This window comes from Globicephala melas, chromosome 5 (assembly GCF_963455315.2).
Source record: "Globicephala melas chromosome 5, mGloMel1.2, whole genome shotgun sequence".
Lineage (NCBI taxonomy): Eukaryota > Metazoa > Chordata > Mammalia > Artiodactyla > Delphinidae > Globicephala > Globicephala melas.
In genome coordinates this window covers 2384405-2397203 of record NC_083318.1, presented here as the reverse complement: position 1 = coordinate 2397203, position 12799 = coordinate 2384405, and the positions used below count along the sequence as shown (strand labels likewise).

The window sequence follows — 12799 nt, the reverse complement described above, 5'->3', positions numbered from 1 at the left end:
TGAACGGACGTGGGGATGCACAGCCCACAGCCCAGCACACTGACCGTGACCCTCGAGGCCGCCCAGCTGGTCAGCAGGAGGCCCTCGGCCGGCCGCAAGCCCAGGGAGGCCACGCAGATAGGCTCGGCCCCACTGGAGAGGAGGGAAGGGACTTCTCACTCCCCGCGGTGACAGCAGGTCCACAGAGGCCCCCAACTCGGAGAACAGCAGGCTGGGGGCACTGGAACATCCCCCACTCCCACCACGCCCCTCCCGGCCTGGAGGACAGCTTGCTGGAGCTCGGACACCACCTCGGCCCTCGGGACCCCTGCCTCACGCTGGGCCGTCGCGTTCGGCCCCCACCTGTGACGTCCGGCCTGGGAGGGCCCAGGGAGCTGGCGGGTCCACTATGGAGTTTCTCAGCACATCCTCAATAAATGCATCTATTCTTCTTCTTCCCCCTTTTTTTTAAAGCCAGCCTGAGCCGCTCTGATGCTCTGTGACCTGGGACGTAGGCCCATGAGCTGCCTCCGGGCGGCCCCTGCACAGGCTTCCTGCGGGAGGGGCCCTCCTCTCAGCCTCCAACAGCAAGAGCAGAGACGGCTGAGGGTCTGGGCTCGACGTTAAAAGACATAACCCTGCCGTGTCCCCGAGAGGCCAGCGGCAAGCAGGAGGGTCGGCTCTGAACCACGGTCGGGCCGGGAAGCCGGGAGGTCTGGGGCTGCCCGCGGCCCAGGGTCCCCACGGCCCACATACTTACAGTACCCACACCTGGTCCCTCCTTCAAAGATGAACCCGCTGGGCACGGCCCCATAGCGCCGGAGGTCCGACAGCTTCCACTGCCCCGTGACGGCCGGAGGGACGTCCCTGGCCACGACGAGGATGTCATTGCAGAGGTGCAGGGTGGCGGGTCCGCTCTCCAGCTTGGTGCCTGGAGCCACGGTCACGTGGAACCTGTGCACTAAGGGCGGGGCAGGGGCGAGAGGGCGTCGCTGGGGCAGAGGCGGGGGAGGGGCGCAGCTTCCCAGGGTCAGCTCAGAGGGCAGGTCTGCCCCACCCCGCCTCCCAGCGCAGCGTCCAGCCCCGAGGTGGCTACACTCACCTCTCCCATCCTCAGGGGGCCCCCTCCCCATCCTAACTTGGCCCCGGCGAGCTCCAGTGAAAGCTCACACGTGCCTCCTGGTAGGTCCGCGGCCTCAGGACTCCCGTTCACAGCACGTCCTCTGAGAACCCCCGCCCAGGGTAGCTGCTGTGGTCCCATTTCACAGATGGGGAAACGGAGGCCCAGGAGGCCCAGCCTCCCGTTGGTCCGTGGAGAGTCTAAGGTCTGCCTCGCAGCCCAGCCTGACCGCAGGGACGCTCGGGAAACCGTGGACCCCCTGCCCTCTCCAGTTAGGGGTTCTCCCTGGCGCCGAGCAGGGAGATCTCCCCGAGATCTCATCCACTACCCCGGCTCGGCGCTCTGCCCTGAAGCCCCTCAGAAGGGTGGTCTTCTCTCCCCGGATGGCTCCCACCTCGGAAAAGGAGGCACCCCGGAGTAGCCGGGCCCAGGAGTGGACGGCGGCCTACCCGCCCGTGCCCACCAGCCTCATCTCCAACCCAGAGGGGCCCAGTCCCAGCCCCACCTCCTCCTCCCTCAGCCCCACCCAAGCCCCTGCAGTGGGGCGTCGAGGGGGCTCCTAGGCAAGGAAGCCCTGAGGGCCTGCCGTGCCCGGCCCAAGGAGGCTGGGGGTCAGCGACCCCATCAGTGTCCTGGTGATTTCTGGCAAGGTGCCTAGACAGGGCGCCAGCTGCCTCTGTGCGAGGGCCCTGCCTGCCCCGTAGCAGAAAAGGAGCCGTGCCCTGAGCCAGGCTGAACTGGCGGGAACCCCCAACCGCAGAACTTTCTGGAAAGGCGCGGCTCTTCCCTTCTGCCACTGCATCCCCTCACTGAGCCGTCCACACGTCCCCAGACTAGGGGACTGCTCTGGGCGCGCCCGGAGGTGGGAGGGGCCGCAGCCCGCTAGCCGGGCTGGGCTGGTGTGAGGTGAGCAAGGGCCTTACCTGGGCACAAGACAGTGGCCAAGATCACTGACATTTGAGTGATTATTCAAACAACAAAAATGAATGCAAAAAGCCCACGGTGAGCGAAACAGCAAATGTATGAATCGAGACCAGGCCGGCCGTGGCGCTGGGGCAGCTGCGGACGGGAATGTCTGAGGGTGGCTCGGAGCCCAGCTTCACTCTGAATTCTGACACTTCGTTCGTCACGGGCTTTTGGCTTTAATTTTGAATTTTTAAAATACGGTGTTAAAATATCCCGGGTTTCGAGATAAATTAGGACGTGGGGATTAAAATATACACACTACTCTATATAGAATGGGGAAACAAGAAGGCCCTACTGTATAGCACAGGGAACTCTACTCATTAGCTGTAAGAAATTGTAATGGAAAAGAACATGAAAAAGAATATACGTATATGTGTGTAACTGAACCACTTTGCTGGACACCTGAAACTAACACAACGTTGTAAATTAACTCTACTTCAATTTTTAAAAATTTTTTTTAAAATATCAAGGGTTCTGATGGCTCAGCTGGGGGCCCGCCCGCCTCTGCTCACACAGCCGGGTGGGCGGCGGGGCTGAGAGGTGGACTGGGTCCCCCCATCTCCCGAGAGCGCTCCCCGCACCCCGCTACTCCCCTTGAGGGACAGGCGGGGGACGGCGCTCCCGACACCGCGCGGCTCCTGCCGCCCGGCTCTGGGCCCAGGCGGCCCCGTGAGAAGCCAAGGGCAGCACTTGCGGATCACTGCTCAGCCAGCCGCCCGCTGGGGCTAAAAGCTCTAGTTCAGATGAATGGGGTCAAAAGTCAGGGAGCTCAAGAGCGGCCGGCCCCCCAGCCCCCCGCCCCAATTGCGGCCGGGCGGAGGGCGCTCCGCAAGCCCTGGGCTCCGTAGCCTGGAGTCGCGTCCCGGCCTCTGCAGCCCGTCGGTGGGGCCCGCGGGACGCTTCAGGACAGAGGCTGGGCCCCCGGAGCCCCGCGCCGGTGTCACTCACCCTCACCCAGCGCGTGGCGGATCCGGGCGTCCCAGGCGCACATGGCCTCCCGGCTGTCGAAGCCCAGCATGACGGCCTGCGACAGGCAGACGATGGCCAGCGTGTGGGCCAGGCCCTCGTAGGGCAGACCGGGCTCCAGGCCGCAGATGTCCTCCAGCGCGAGGCTGCTGCGCTCCCGCATCCCGCGGGCTCGCTCCGCCCTGTCCTTGTAGGCCAGCATCAGCAGGCAGTCTGCGGAGGGCGCGGGGGCCGTCAGGCACGCGGTGCAGTGCAGCTACCGCCCGGGCCCCGCCCCCGCTCGCCCGAGTCTGGGCCCCGGCCACCCTGCAGCTCCACCTCCTCGTGGGCAAGAGGGTGACCCCGCCCACACGGCCCCGGCCACACAGCGGAAGTGGGCTCAGAACAAGCCCTGGCTGGCCCGCCCACCTGACCCCGGCCCCCAGCCAGGGCCTCCAGCCTGCCCCAGACCCCGGGGCCACGGGGGCCACACTCAGGCTGCTGGCAGGACAGCACGGAGCCTGCCCGGGGGCTCAGGCCTCCCGCCTCGGCCCTGCAAGGGTGGCTTCCTGCCACACCCAGAGCCACTTCACCTCCTGGATTTCTCCGTTTCCAGGGTGTGAGCCGGACTCCAGCGCCGGGGAGGGCAGGAGGGCCACTGGGCTTGGGTCCCTCTGCCAGACGCGACACGAGCCGCCCCCGAGAGCCTGCAGGGGACGCGCCGGAGTCTGTCTCAAGTTCCCATTTCCCTCAACACCCTCATCGCTGTGCTGGTATCCCCACCTCTCCTGGCCGCCTGTGTGGCCCTGGAGAACCGCCCTAGCTCAGAGCACGAGCGACCCTCCTAAGCGCGCCCAGCGCGGCCGCCGCCCGGTCTCTGATGAAGGTGAGGGGTCCGGGGCCTAATGTGAACACTGAAGTGTCGGACAGCCCCGAGCCCCGCACGCTCGACGATCAAGCCCCCTCGTCCGGGCAGGAGGGGACGGAGGGGTGGGCGCGGGACGAAGTGATGAACTGCTTCCCCCGGCCCAACCCCCAAACGCTGGAAAAGCAGCCCCACAGACCCAAGTGACAACCAGATCCCGACGAGCTGGAGTCAAGACTCATCTTTGCCGCCAGCGGAGAACAAGGGTGGTGCTTCCTGCCTGTTTGCCATCAAACCACAGCCACAGCCCCTTCCTTATGAAGGCGGAGGGTGGACAGTCTGTCCCGGCCGCCTGTGAAGGCAGCCCCAAGCAGCACACAGACCAGCCTCGGTGACTGGACTCCAACACGCCTGTATTTCAAAATCCGGGGATTGTGATGGGGGAGCTCCACTTCCTGTCTGACACCCTGCTTGTAGGGTTTGAAATGCTTACCTCAGAAAAAAGTAAAGGTGTTCTCATTTTGAGGGAAACAAACAAAACCCCAGAACCCACAAAAACCCATCTGCCCACCCAAGGGTTCCAGTGTGTTCTCTCCCGAGCACGGCTCCCTTAGGAAACTCGTGGCCCGGCCCGGAGAGAAATCAGTCACACACGTGGCATGAAGGGCATGTGTTGTTATGGAAGTGCTCCCTGATGTGTCACCAGAGGCCCAAGAGGTGAAAGCTTGGGGAGGCGGTGAGCACAGAAAGGCTCCCAGTAAAAATGTGTGTGGACAAAGGGAAGCCACCGAGGCAGCTGGGGAAGGGACCACGGGCGTGATGACAGCCCGGCCAGCCACACAGGCCGCCCCATCCCCAGACACGCCGACCCCTCCTGCCACGCCTCTCCCCAGGGAAGGCCGGCATCTCTCCCGGTGGCTTTTCTAGGTAGCTGTCTGTCCCATGTTTCCAGTCTCCCCACTCCCCACCCTGGAAGATGAGCTCTCGAAGGCAGGCCCTCTTCTGCTGGAGCAGTGACAGCCCCATCACCTGACACAGGTGAGGGTGAGGGCCTTCTGTCACAGGAAACACCGTTCGCTTTAGTTGTGGCCTTAACAGCAAGGCAGGGCCAGACTGTCACCCCTTTGTTCTAGGAGTTACGCTCCCAGTGATACAGCCGAGAGCAAAGTCCATAACCCTCCTGTGAAGAGTCGCACAGTACCTGTTTTCAGCTACGTGGACCACGCAGCCTCTGTCACAACTACTGAACTCAAGAGTAGCCACAGACCACGCGTAAGTGAATGGCTGTGTTCCAATAAAACTTTACAACAGAAACAAGCCGCGGGCCGCATGTGGCTCAGGGCCCTGGTTTGCCGACTCGTGGGCTAGAGCCTCGTTTGCTACGAGCCCGTGTCACCCCATACGTCACGCTCCTCAGACGCCTCCTGCTGCCAAGCAGGTCTTGCCGTCCTGGATGCCTGCACTTGCGAGGCTGGCTTGGGGACCTACATGCGAGAGCCAGCATGTGTCCCCAAGACCCTTTTCCCTGGCTCTAACTGAAATGCAGCTCACATCCTACTCCTTACAGAGATCTGAGACTCCATGCGTATGCTCGCCCGCCTGCACTGGGGTGAATGGGGGCCCCCAAAAGACATTTCCACGTCCTGACCCCCCCAAATCTGCAAACATGACCTTATTTGGAGAAAGGGTCTTTGCAGACGTGAACAAGGTAAGGATCTCAAAATGAGTCACCCAGGATTATCCGTGTGGCCCTAAATCTAAAGACGAGTGTCTTGGGACTTCCCTGGTGGCGCAGTGGTTAAGAATCCGCCTGCCAATGCAAGGGACACGGGTTCGAGCCCTGGTTCGGGAGGATCCCACATGCCGCGGAGCAACGAAGCCCGTGCGCCACAACTACTGAGCCTGTGCTCTAGAGCCCGTGAGCCACAACTACTGAGCCCACGTGCCACAACTACTGAAGCCCGTGCACCTAGAGCCCATGCTCCGCAACAAGAGAAGCCACCGCAGTGAGAAGCCCATGCACCTAGAGCCCATGCTCCGCAACAAGAGAAGCCACCGCAGTGAGAAGCCCACGCACCGCAAGGAAGAGTAGGCCCCGCTCGCTGCCACTAGAGAGTAGCCCGCACGCAGCAACGAAGACCCAACACAGCCAAAAATAAATAAATAAATTTAAAAAAACCAAAGACGGGTGTCTTTATAAGAGACAAAAAAGGAAAGACAGATGCACAGAGGAGAGGCCACGAGAAGCCAAGTCACAGAGTGACGTGCCCACAAGCCCAGGAGGCCTGGAGTCGCCCGAGCCGGAGGAGGTGGGAAGGGTGCTCCCCAGCGCCTTCAGCGGGTGAACGCTGCTGGATTTTGGGCTTCCAGCCTCCAGAGCACATTTCTGTTGTTTTAAGCCCCCCAGTTTGTGGCAATTCATTACTGCAGCCCCAGGAAGCTAACACACCCTCAGCGTCACTGATTTCATTTTACACATGAACAGAACAGGGCGAGGGTCAGGGCTGTGTGACAGCCCCTGGTGGAAGCTGCCCAGTCACAGCCGGGCCACGGCTGGCGCAGCTGCCGTCCAGCCCCTCAGCCGGCACCCTCCAGCCCCCCGGCAGCCCCCGGCACCCTCCAGCCCCCCGGCAGCCCCCGGCACCCTCCAGCCCCCCGGCACGCCCCCAGCCCCCCAGCCGGCACCCCCCAGCCCCTCAGCCGGCACCCTCCAGCCCCCCGGCACCCTCCAGCCCCCCGGCAGCCCCCCAGCCCCTCAGCCGGCACCGTCCAGCCCCCCGGCACCCCCCAGCCCCTCAGCCGGCACCCTCCAGCCCCTCAGCCGGCACCCTCCAGCCCCCCGGCAGCCCCCCAGCCCCTCAGCCGGCACCCTCCAGCCCCCCGGCACCCCCCAGCCCCTCAGCCGGCACCCTCCAGCCCCCCGGCAGCCCCCCAGCCCCTCAGCCGGCACCCTCCAGCCCCCCGGCAGCCCCCCAGCCCCCCGGCACCCTCCAGCCCCTCAGCCGGCACCCCCCAGCCCCTCAGCCAGCACCCTCCAGCCCCCCGGCACCCCCCAGCCCCTCAGCCGGCACCCTCCAGCCCCTCAGCCGGCACCCTCCAGCCCCCCGGCAGCCCCCCAGCCGCTCAGCCGGCACCCTCCAGCCCCTCGGCAGCCCCCCGGCACCCTCCAGCCCCCCGGCACCCCCCGGCACCCTGCAGCCCCCCGGCAGCCCCCCAGCCCCTCAGCCGGCACCCTCCAGCCCCCCGGCACCCTCCAGCCCCCCCCCCCCCCCCCCGCACTGGACTCCTCTAGCTGAGGCGGAGCTCCGCTCCTGGGAGGGGCGTGGGTGGGGCCCTTTGATGGGCAGCTGCTCCACCCCCTTCCCTCCCCATCACTTCGGGCCGTGAATTGATCCTATTTTAAAACCTATTCTGTGAGGAGCGCTGTTTAGTGGAAAGCTGTTCAGTACCGGGCACCAGAGAAACAGCAATTCTCGGGTCTGGGCCTGAGACAAAGCAGGTCGTGCCCGGGAGAGACAGCACCAGTGCCCCCGGGGAGCAGTGACACCACCAGCCCTTCCCGCAGACGCGCCCCACAAAGGGCCACGGGAGCCTGCACCGACTGGCCAGCTCCACAGGGGACCCTCGCTGGGAGCACCCAGGGCTGCGCCCCTCGCAGGAAGCCCAGCGAGCTGGTCACTCCGCGAGGTGTCCCGGTCAGCTGCTGAGGAAGCTCACTGGCCCTCCCGCCCCGCGCCCCGGGCCACCCACTCCCGTGGCCGCTTGATCTCCACGCCGGGCCACGAGGGCCTGAGGACCCTGCTCACGGCAGCACCCATCAGCTGAAGCGCGGAGCCGCAGGGGCACAGCCAGGCTGCAACCCGGCCCTGGGCGCCTGGACTCCAGGGGCAGGAGATGAAGCCGCCGCAGGGCCTGGGCGGCTCGCGGCCGGGGGTGGAGGGGGCCGGGGTCATCGTAGTGAAAGGAGGCACGGATGGGGTGATGACGAAAGTGTCAAAGAGTAAACCAAGGGGGTGCACGCGGAGGCACACGCACACACACTCCTGTGCGCGTGCACAGCCACACACTTGATCACGCATGCGTGCTCACACACGTGTGCTTACATGTGCATACCTGCACGCTTGCACATACACACGCACACTCCACCACTGTGCACGGGCACCACAGTGGGGACCAGCTGACCCGGTTCACGTCCCACATCCGTGTTTGGGAACCCGTCCCTCAGCTCTTAGAGCCTCTATTTTCCATCTGAGAAACAGACGCCACTCACCCTGCGGAGTCAAGGCACCAGCACAGCCCCAGGCTGGCACACAGAGGCCCTCGGGGAACGCCACACGCCAGCAAGCACAGAGCGGGATGAGCAGGGGCCTCAGCCTGGGGCCTGGGACCTTCCCCATCACCACGACACCCAGGGGAGCGTGCCCGCCTCTGGGGTCAGCCCCCCCCTGCCCTCTTCTGCCCATAGTGGGCCCTGCTAACCACAAGGGCCACTGAAAGACCCCCAGTGGGGCCCCTCGGAGCCCACCCCACCTCCTTTTCCGTCCCTCAGTGGGGCGGCCTCCCCCATAGCCTTCAGCCCAGTTCATTCTGCTCACGAGAAGCCCGGGAACCCAGGGAACACAGCCCGGCTTCTGCGGAGCTGAAACCCAAGAGGGGAGACAGTCAAACGCTGAAAAAGGTCGATAACGAAGAAAACTCTGAGGAAGAGCTGTTCAGGGGACCGGCATGTGATGGCAGGGGTGGACGGCATGTGGGGGTGGACGGCATGTGGGAGTGGACGGCATGTGGGGGTGGACAGCATGCGGGGGTGGACGGCATTTGATGACAGTGGCCATCATGGGGCCTGAGCACGGGGGTCAGAGCCTCTCCCAAAGGGACAACGGACTCCCAAGGGATAGAAGGCGCCAGCCCGGCAGCACCTCAGGGAACAGCACTGTGCTAGAGGGAACAGCCAGTGCAGAAGCCCAGAGGCAGGGACCCCATGGGCAGGGCTGGCATGAAGGGAGGGGAAGAGTGGTCCAAGGTGTAGGCGGGCTCCAGCCAGGTGGGCCTGCTGAGCCAGGCCAAGGCCGCATCCCAGCACACCAGGGGCCCCGAGAGCTGTGAGCGAAGAGGGCCCAGCCCGGCTGCGTGTGGCGAAGGGACACAGGGTGACAGCAAAGCTCCAGGCCCCTGCAGCTGTCCAGGCCAGAGGAGCTGCTGGCCTAGGCGGAGCAGAGGAAAGGGGGCCCAAAGCTAGGCTCTGCAGTAACCATGGTGACAGCGGGAGGGGCCTTCCCTCTGCGGAGGCAGCGCTAACTCATGGGACCTCTTGGTGGGCGGATGATGGGGTGAGGGGAAGGAAGAGGAGGGCGACGCTGGACTGGGGAGGGGGGCACCTGGGGAGGGGGTGCGGGGCCGGGGGCAGGGTCGGGGTTGGGGTTCAGTCCCAGACACGTGAGCCTGAGAGGCCCATCAGACGCCAGGCGGCGTGCACACAGGCAGCTGGACACACGCGTCTGAAGATGTAAAAATAACCATGGAGTCAGTCATGGCACTCAGAGGCGTTTAGCCCGGGGCCGAGAGCCTGGGGAGGGCGGGTGGCCGGGAAGACGCAAACCTCCGGGCCTCGTGGGGGGCAGGGGGAGCTGGGAGAGGAGACAGAGGTTGACGCCCACCCACGGGACACAGCGGAGGAGCGGCTGTTGGCTTTAGCCCTCAGAGGTCACAGTGACCTTGGGCAGCGCCTTCAGCAGAGCAGCTGGGCAGCGGGCTAGGGGCAGCCGAGCACTGGGGATGGGGGCTGCTGACCGGGCCGCCAGCCGGAGCCTGAGGCTGAAGCCGAGGGACCCCGCTGACCCGCTGGTCCAGGCCTGTTCCCGATCCAGTTCCGGGGGAAGCACGTTCACCGTGTACGCAGGGCGCAAGGGGGCTTCACGGGCTCCCACAGGCAGGCTACCCCGACCTCGCGGCAGCAGCGGGAACGGACGGTGCCGAGGCCCAATGCATGCCCACCACCCGTCCACCCTCCGCAGGGACCGGCTAGGACTCGTCCAGGGCACACAGTTGGTCCGAGCAGAGGCGAGACCTGAGCCCAGGTGCTCCGATTCCCGGTCCGGAACCAGGGGCTGCAGGAAGCCCTGGCCCCCTTCTCGAGGTCTCCGTGGGGACGGAATGGCTGGCCACCACCCACACCCTGTCCTTGAGTGCCTGCCAGCCCAGGACTGAGGAGTCACGCCCATTCCTGGGGGACACGGCAGATCCAAGGCCAGAAGGTGGGACCGGAGAAGGGACCCTCCCCACCATCACCACCTGGGACGCCCAACCTCTCGGAATGCGCCCACCTCAGTTAGCAGAGCTGCCACTGCACAGGAGAGGCACGGGCACAGGCCAGTGGGACCGCTCAGGCGGCTTAAGGGGCAGGTGTCCCGAGGCCGCGGTTCCTGGGCAAGCTTGCAGGGCCAGATGTTGCCGAGAGTGGCTGGGCTCACGGTACTTCACCTGGCAGCCCCAGCCCCCGCCAGGCTGCCTGTGAGGGGTGACGCTGAGTCAGGGACCCTGCCCTCCAGGAACTCAGCGCCTGTCTCAGGGCAGGGATAGGAAGGGGGTACTGGACTAATACCTCACCTTTGGTGGCAGGAGCAGGGGCTGACCTCCCAGCCGGCCAAGGGCTTGTGGGCAGGGGGCAGCACCCAGTCATTTGTGGGCCAGCCAGTCTCAGCCCCTGCGCCTACAATGACCCCCCAGAGGCCCTGCCAGCTCCAGGAGTCAGGGTCCCTCCCGGGGGCTCTTCCGGGCTGAATAAAGTCCCCGCAGCTTGCACAGGAGTTGGTGAAGCCCTCGGAGCTCTGAGGGCCCTCGGAGCGGACGGCAGGGGAGCTGCCCTGGCTGCGCAGGAACCCTCTGGGTGCCACACCTGTGGGTGGGCCGCCCCCTCCACAGGGCAGCCACGCGAGAGACACCTCTCCCACCATCCTAAGCCTCAACCCGGGGAGGAAGAGAGGGGCTGCCCAGGGTCACCAGGGGGGCGCCCAGACCCCCCTCCTCTCAAGGGAAAGGATCCAGGCATGAATCCTCTGGCCAGGACAGAGGTCGAGGCCCCAAGGAGCACAGTCCCGCTGAAGTATTGCTCCCTTTTATAAAGATTGTTACTTCTGTCAGTGAGAGGTTTTCCCTTTCACTTTAAGTGAGGACACGGGGGCGGGGGAAGGGGGACGCTGGGGCGAAGTGAGAGCGGCATGGACATATGTACACTACCGAATGTAAAATAGACAGCTAGTGGGACGCAACCCCACAGCACAGGGAGATCAGCTCGGTGCTTTGGGACCACCTAGAGGGGTGGGATAGGGAGGGTGGGAGGGAGACGCAAGAGGGAGGGGAGATGGGGATATACGTATAGGTATAGCTGATTCACTTTGCTATACAACAGAAACTAACCCAGTATTGTGAAGCAATTATACTCCAATAAAGATCTTTTAAAAAAAATAAATCAGGGCTTCCCTGGTGGCACAGTGGTTGGGAGTCCGCCTGCCGATGCAGGGGACGCGGGTTCGTGCCCCGGTCCGGGAGGATCCCACATGCCACGGAGCGGCTGCGCCCGTGAGCCATGGCCGCTGAGCCTGTGCGTCCGGAGCCTGTGCTCCGCAACGGGAGAGGCCACAGCAGTGACAGGCCCGCGTACTGCCAAAAAAAAAAATCAGAGCTTTTCCTTCCTTCCACTAACTAAACTTTATTGTAAGAAGAACAAGTGGTCCTGGTTAAGAAAAGCAAAAACAGGAGAAAAGACCCAAAGCGGAGAGGGGCCCTCCTACCCCCGCCCGCCTGCAGCCCCTGATTCCCTCCTAACCTCTCCTCGTGGGCCCTCCTGGGAAGGAAATACTTTTCAAAAACAAGAGTCCTGCGTTTCCATGACGAGAAGGCAGGGCGGCCCCTCCTCTCTCCTTCCCAGGCTCCCCCTTGGCTGCAGCCAGGATCTGGGGAGTCTTAGCTGTGGGGACCCCAAGTACGAGGACCTGCCCCCAACACCCAAGGCCACCCGAGGGAGCTGGTCTTCAGGATAAGGGGGGCCAGGCGGCTGCACCTCTCCCAGCCAGGCCCCCCAACACACTAGAGAGGGGCCAGCTCATCAGCTAGGGGCCAGGGAGGGGAGAGCGAGGAGGGTCCGGAGCCTCTGACCCGTCGGGGAACCATGGCCACTGGCACTGACCGGGAGGGAGAGAGGGGGAGGGCTGGCGAGAGCCGGGCAGTGGGTCAGCTTGGCAACTCCGCCTCAGGCCAAGCACCCGCAAGAGGATGACCGCGGCCCTCGTGCAGCGTGAGGATAAAGGGGACGCTGCTAAGATAACCGGCAGCGACTGCGGGGGTTCTGAGACCCTGGGGACCAGGACGTGAGACGCAGGGCTCAGAGTGGACAGCAGCCCAGAGGGGCCGCGTCCACCACCCCTAATCCCCGCCCCGCCCCCAGTCCCCGGCCCAGTCCTGCCCGAGCGCCTTCCCCCTCTTCTCCGCGATTTCCCCTCCAGTCCAGTCCTGGTTCCCCGACGCCCCCGGCTCTCTACCGCTGGGCTGCACGTGGTGAGACCCAGGAAAGGCCCGATGACCACAAGCCCACTTACAGGCTCAGAGTCTACGGTGTTGAGGACCCACTGCAGACTCCCCGGCAGTGCTCGAGGGCCCCCTCCACAGGTGTCCTCCAGGGCCGGCCAGAGCTCACCTCTCAACTAGCGCTCTCGGATACTGGCATAAAATCCACCACCAGGGGCTGCAGATCACTACCCCCCCTACCAAGAGGGACAAGGCCCACCCTGGGACTGCTCTTCGGGTGGGCCACCTGTCCCAGAGGCCGCACAGGCCCTGGCTCACCACCGTCCCGGCAAGCAACCCCCACCCAACAGCCAGCCCCCTGCCTCGGGCCACAGCCTCCCGGATCAGCACGGCCTTCACCC

The 12799-nt window shown here is 64.7% G+C and overlaps 1 protein-coding gene across 2 annotated transcripts in view; it reads right to left on the bottom strand.

Moving 5' to 3' along the window:
• DOK7 (docking protein 7) overlaps positions 1-12799 on the bottom strand; it is a 34899-nt gene that overhangs the window by 20571 nt on the left and 1529 nt on the right. Inside the window, exons 3-4 of one of the 2 annotated variants that reach the window (XM_030876797.2) lie at positions 3014-3244; positions 740-940 (exon numbers count right to left, since the gene is read on the bottom strand). In XM_030876797.2, coding sequence (XP_030732657.1) covers positions 740-940; positions 3014-3244 — 432 coding nt within the window. The remainder of the gene's footprint in view (positions 1-739; positions 941-3013; positions 3245-12799) is intronic. The other variant, XM_030876791.2, reaches the window with a different exon arrangement.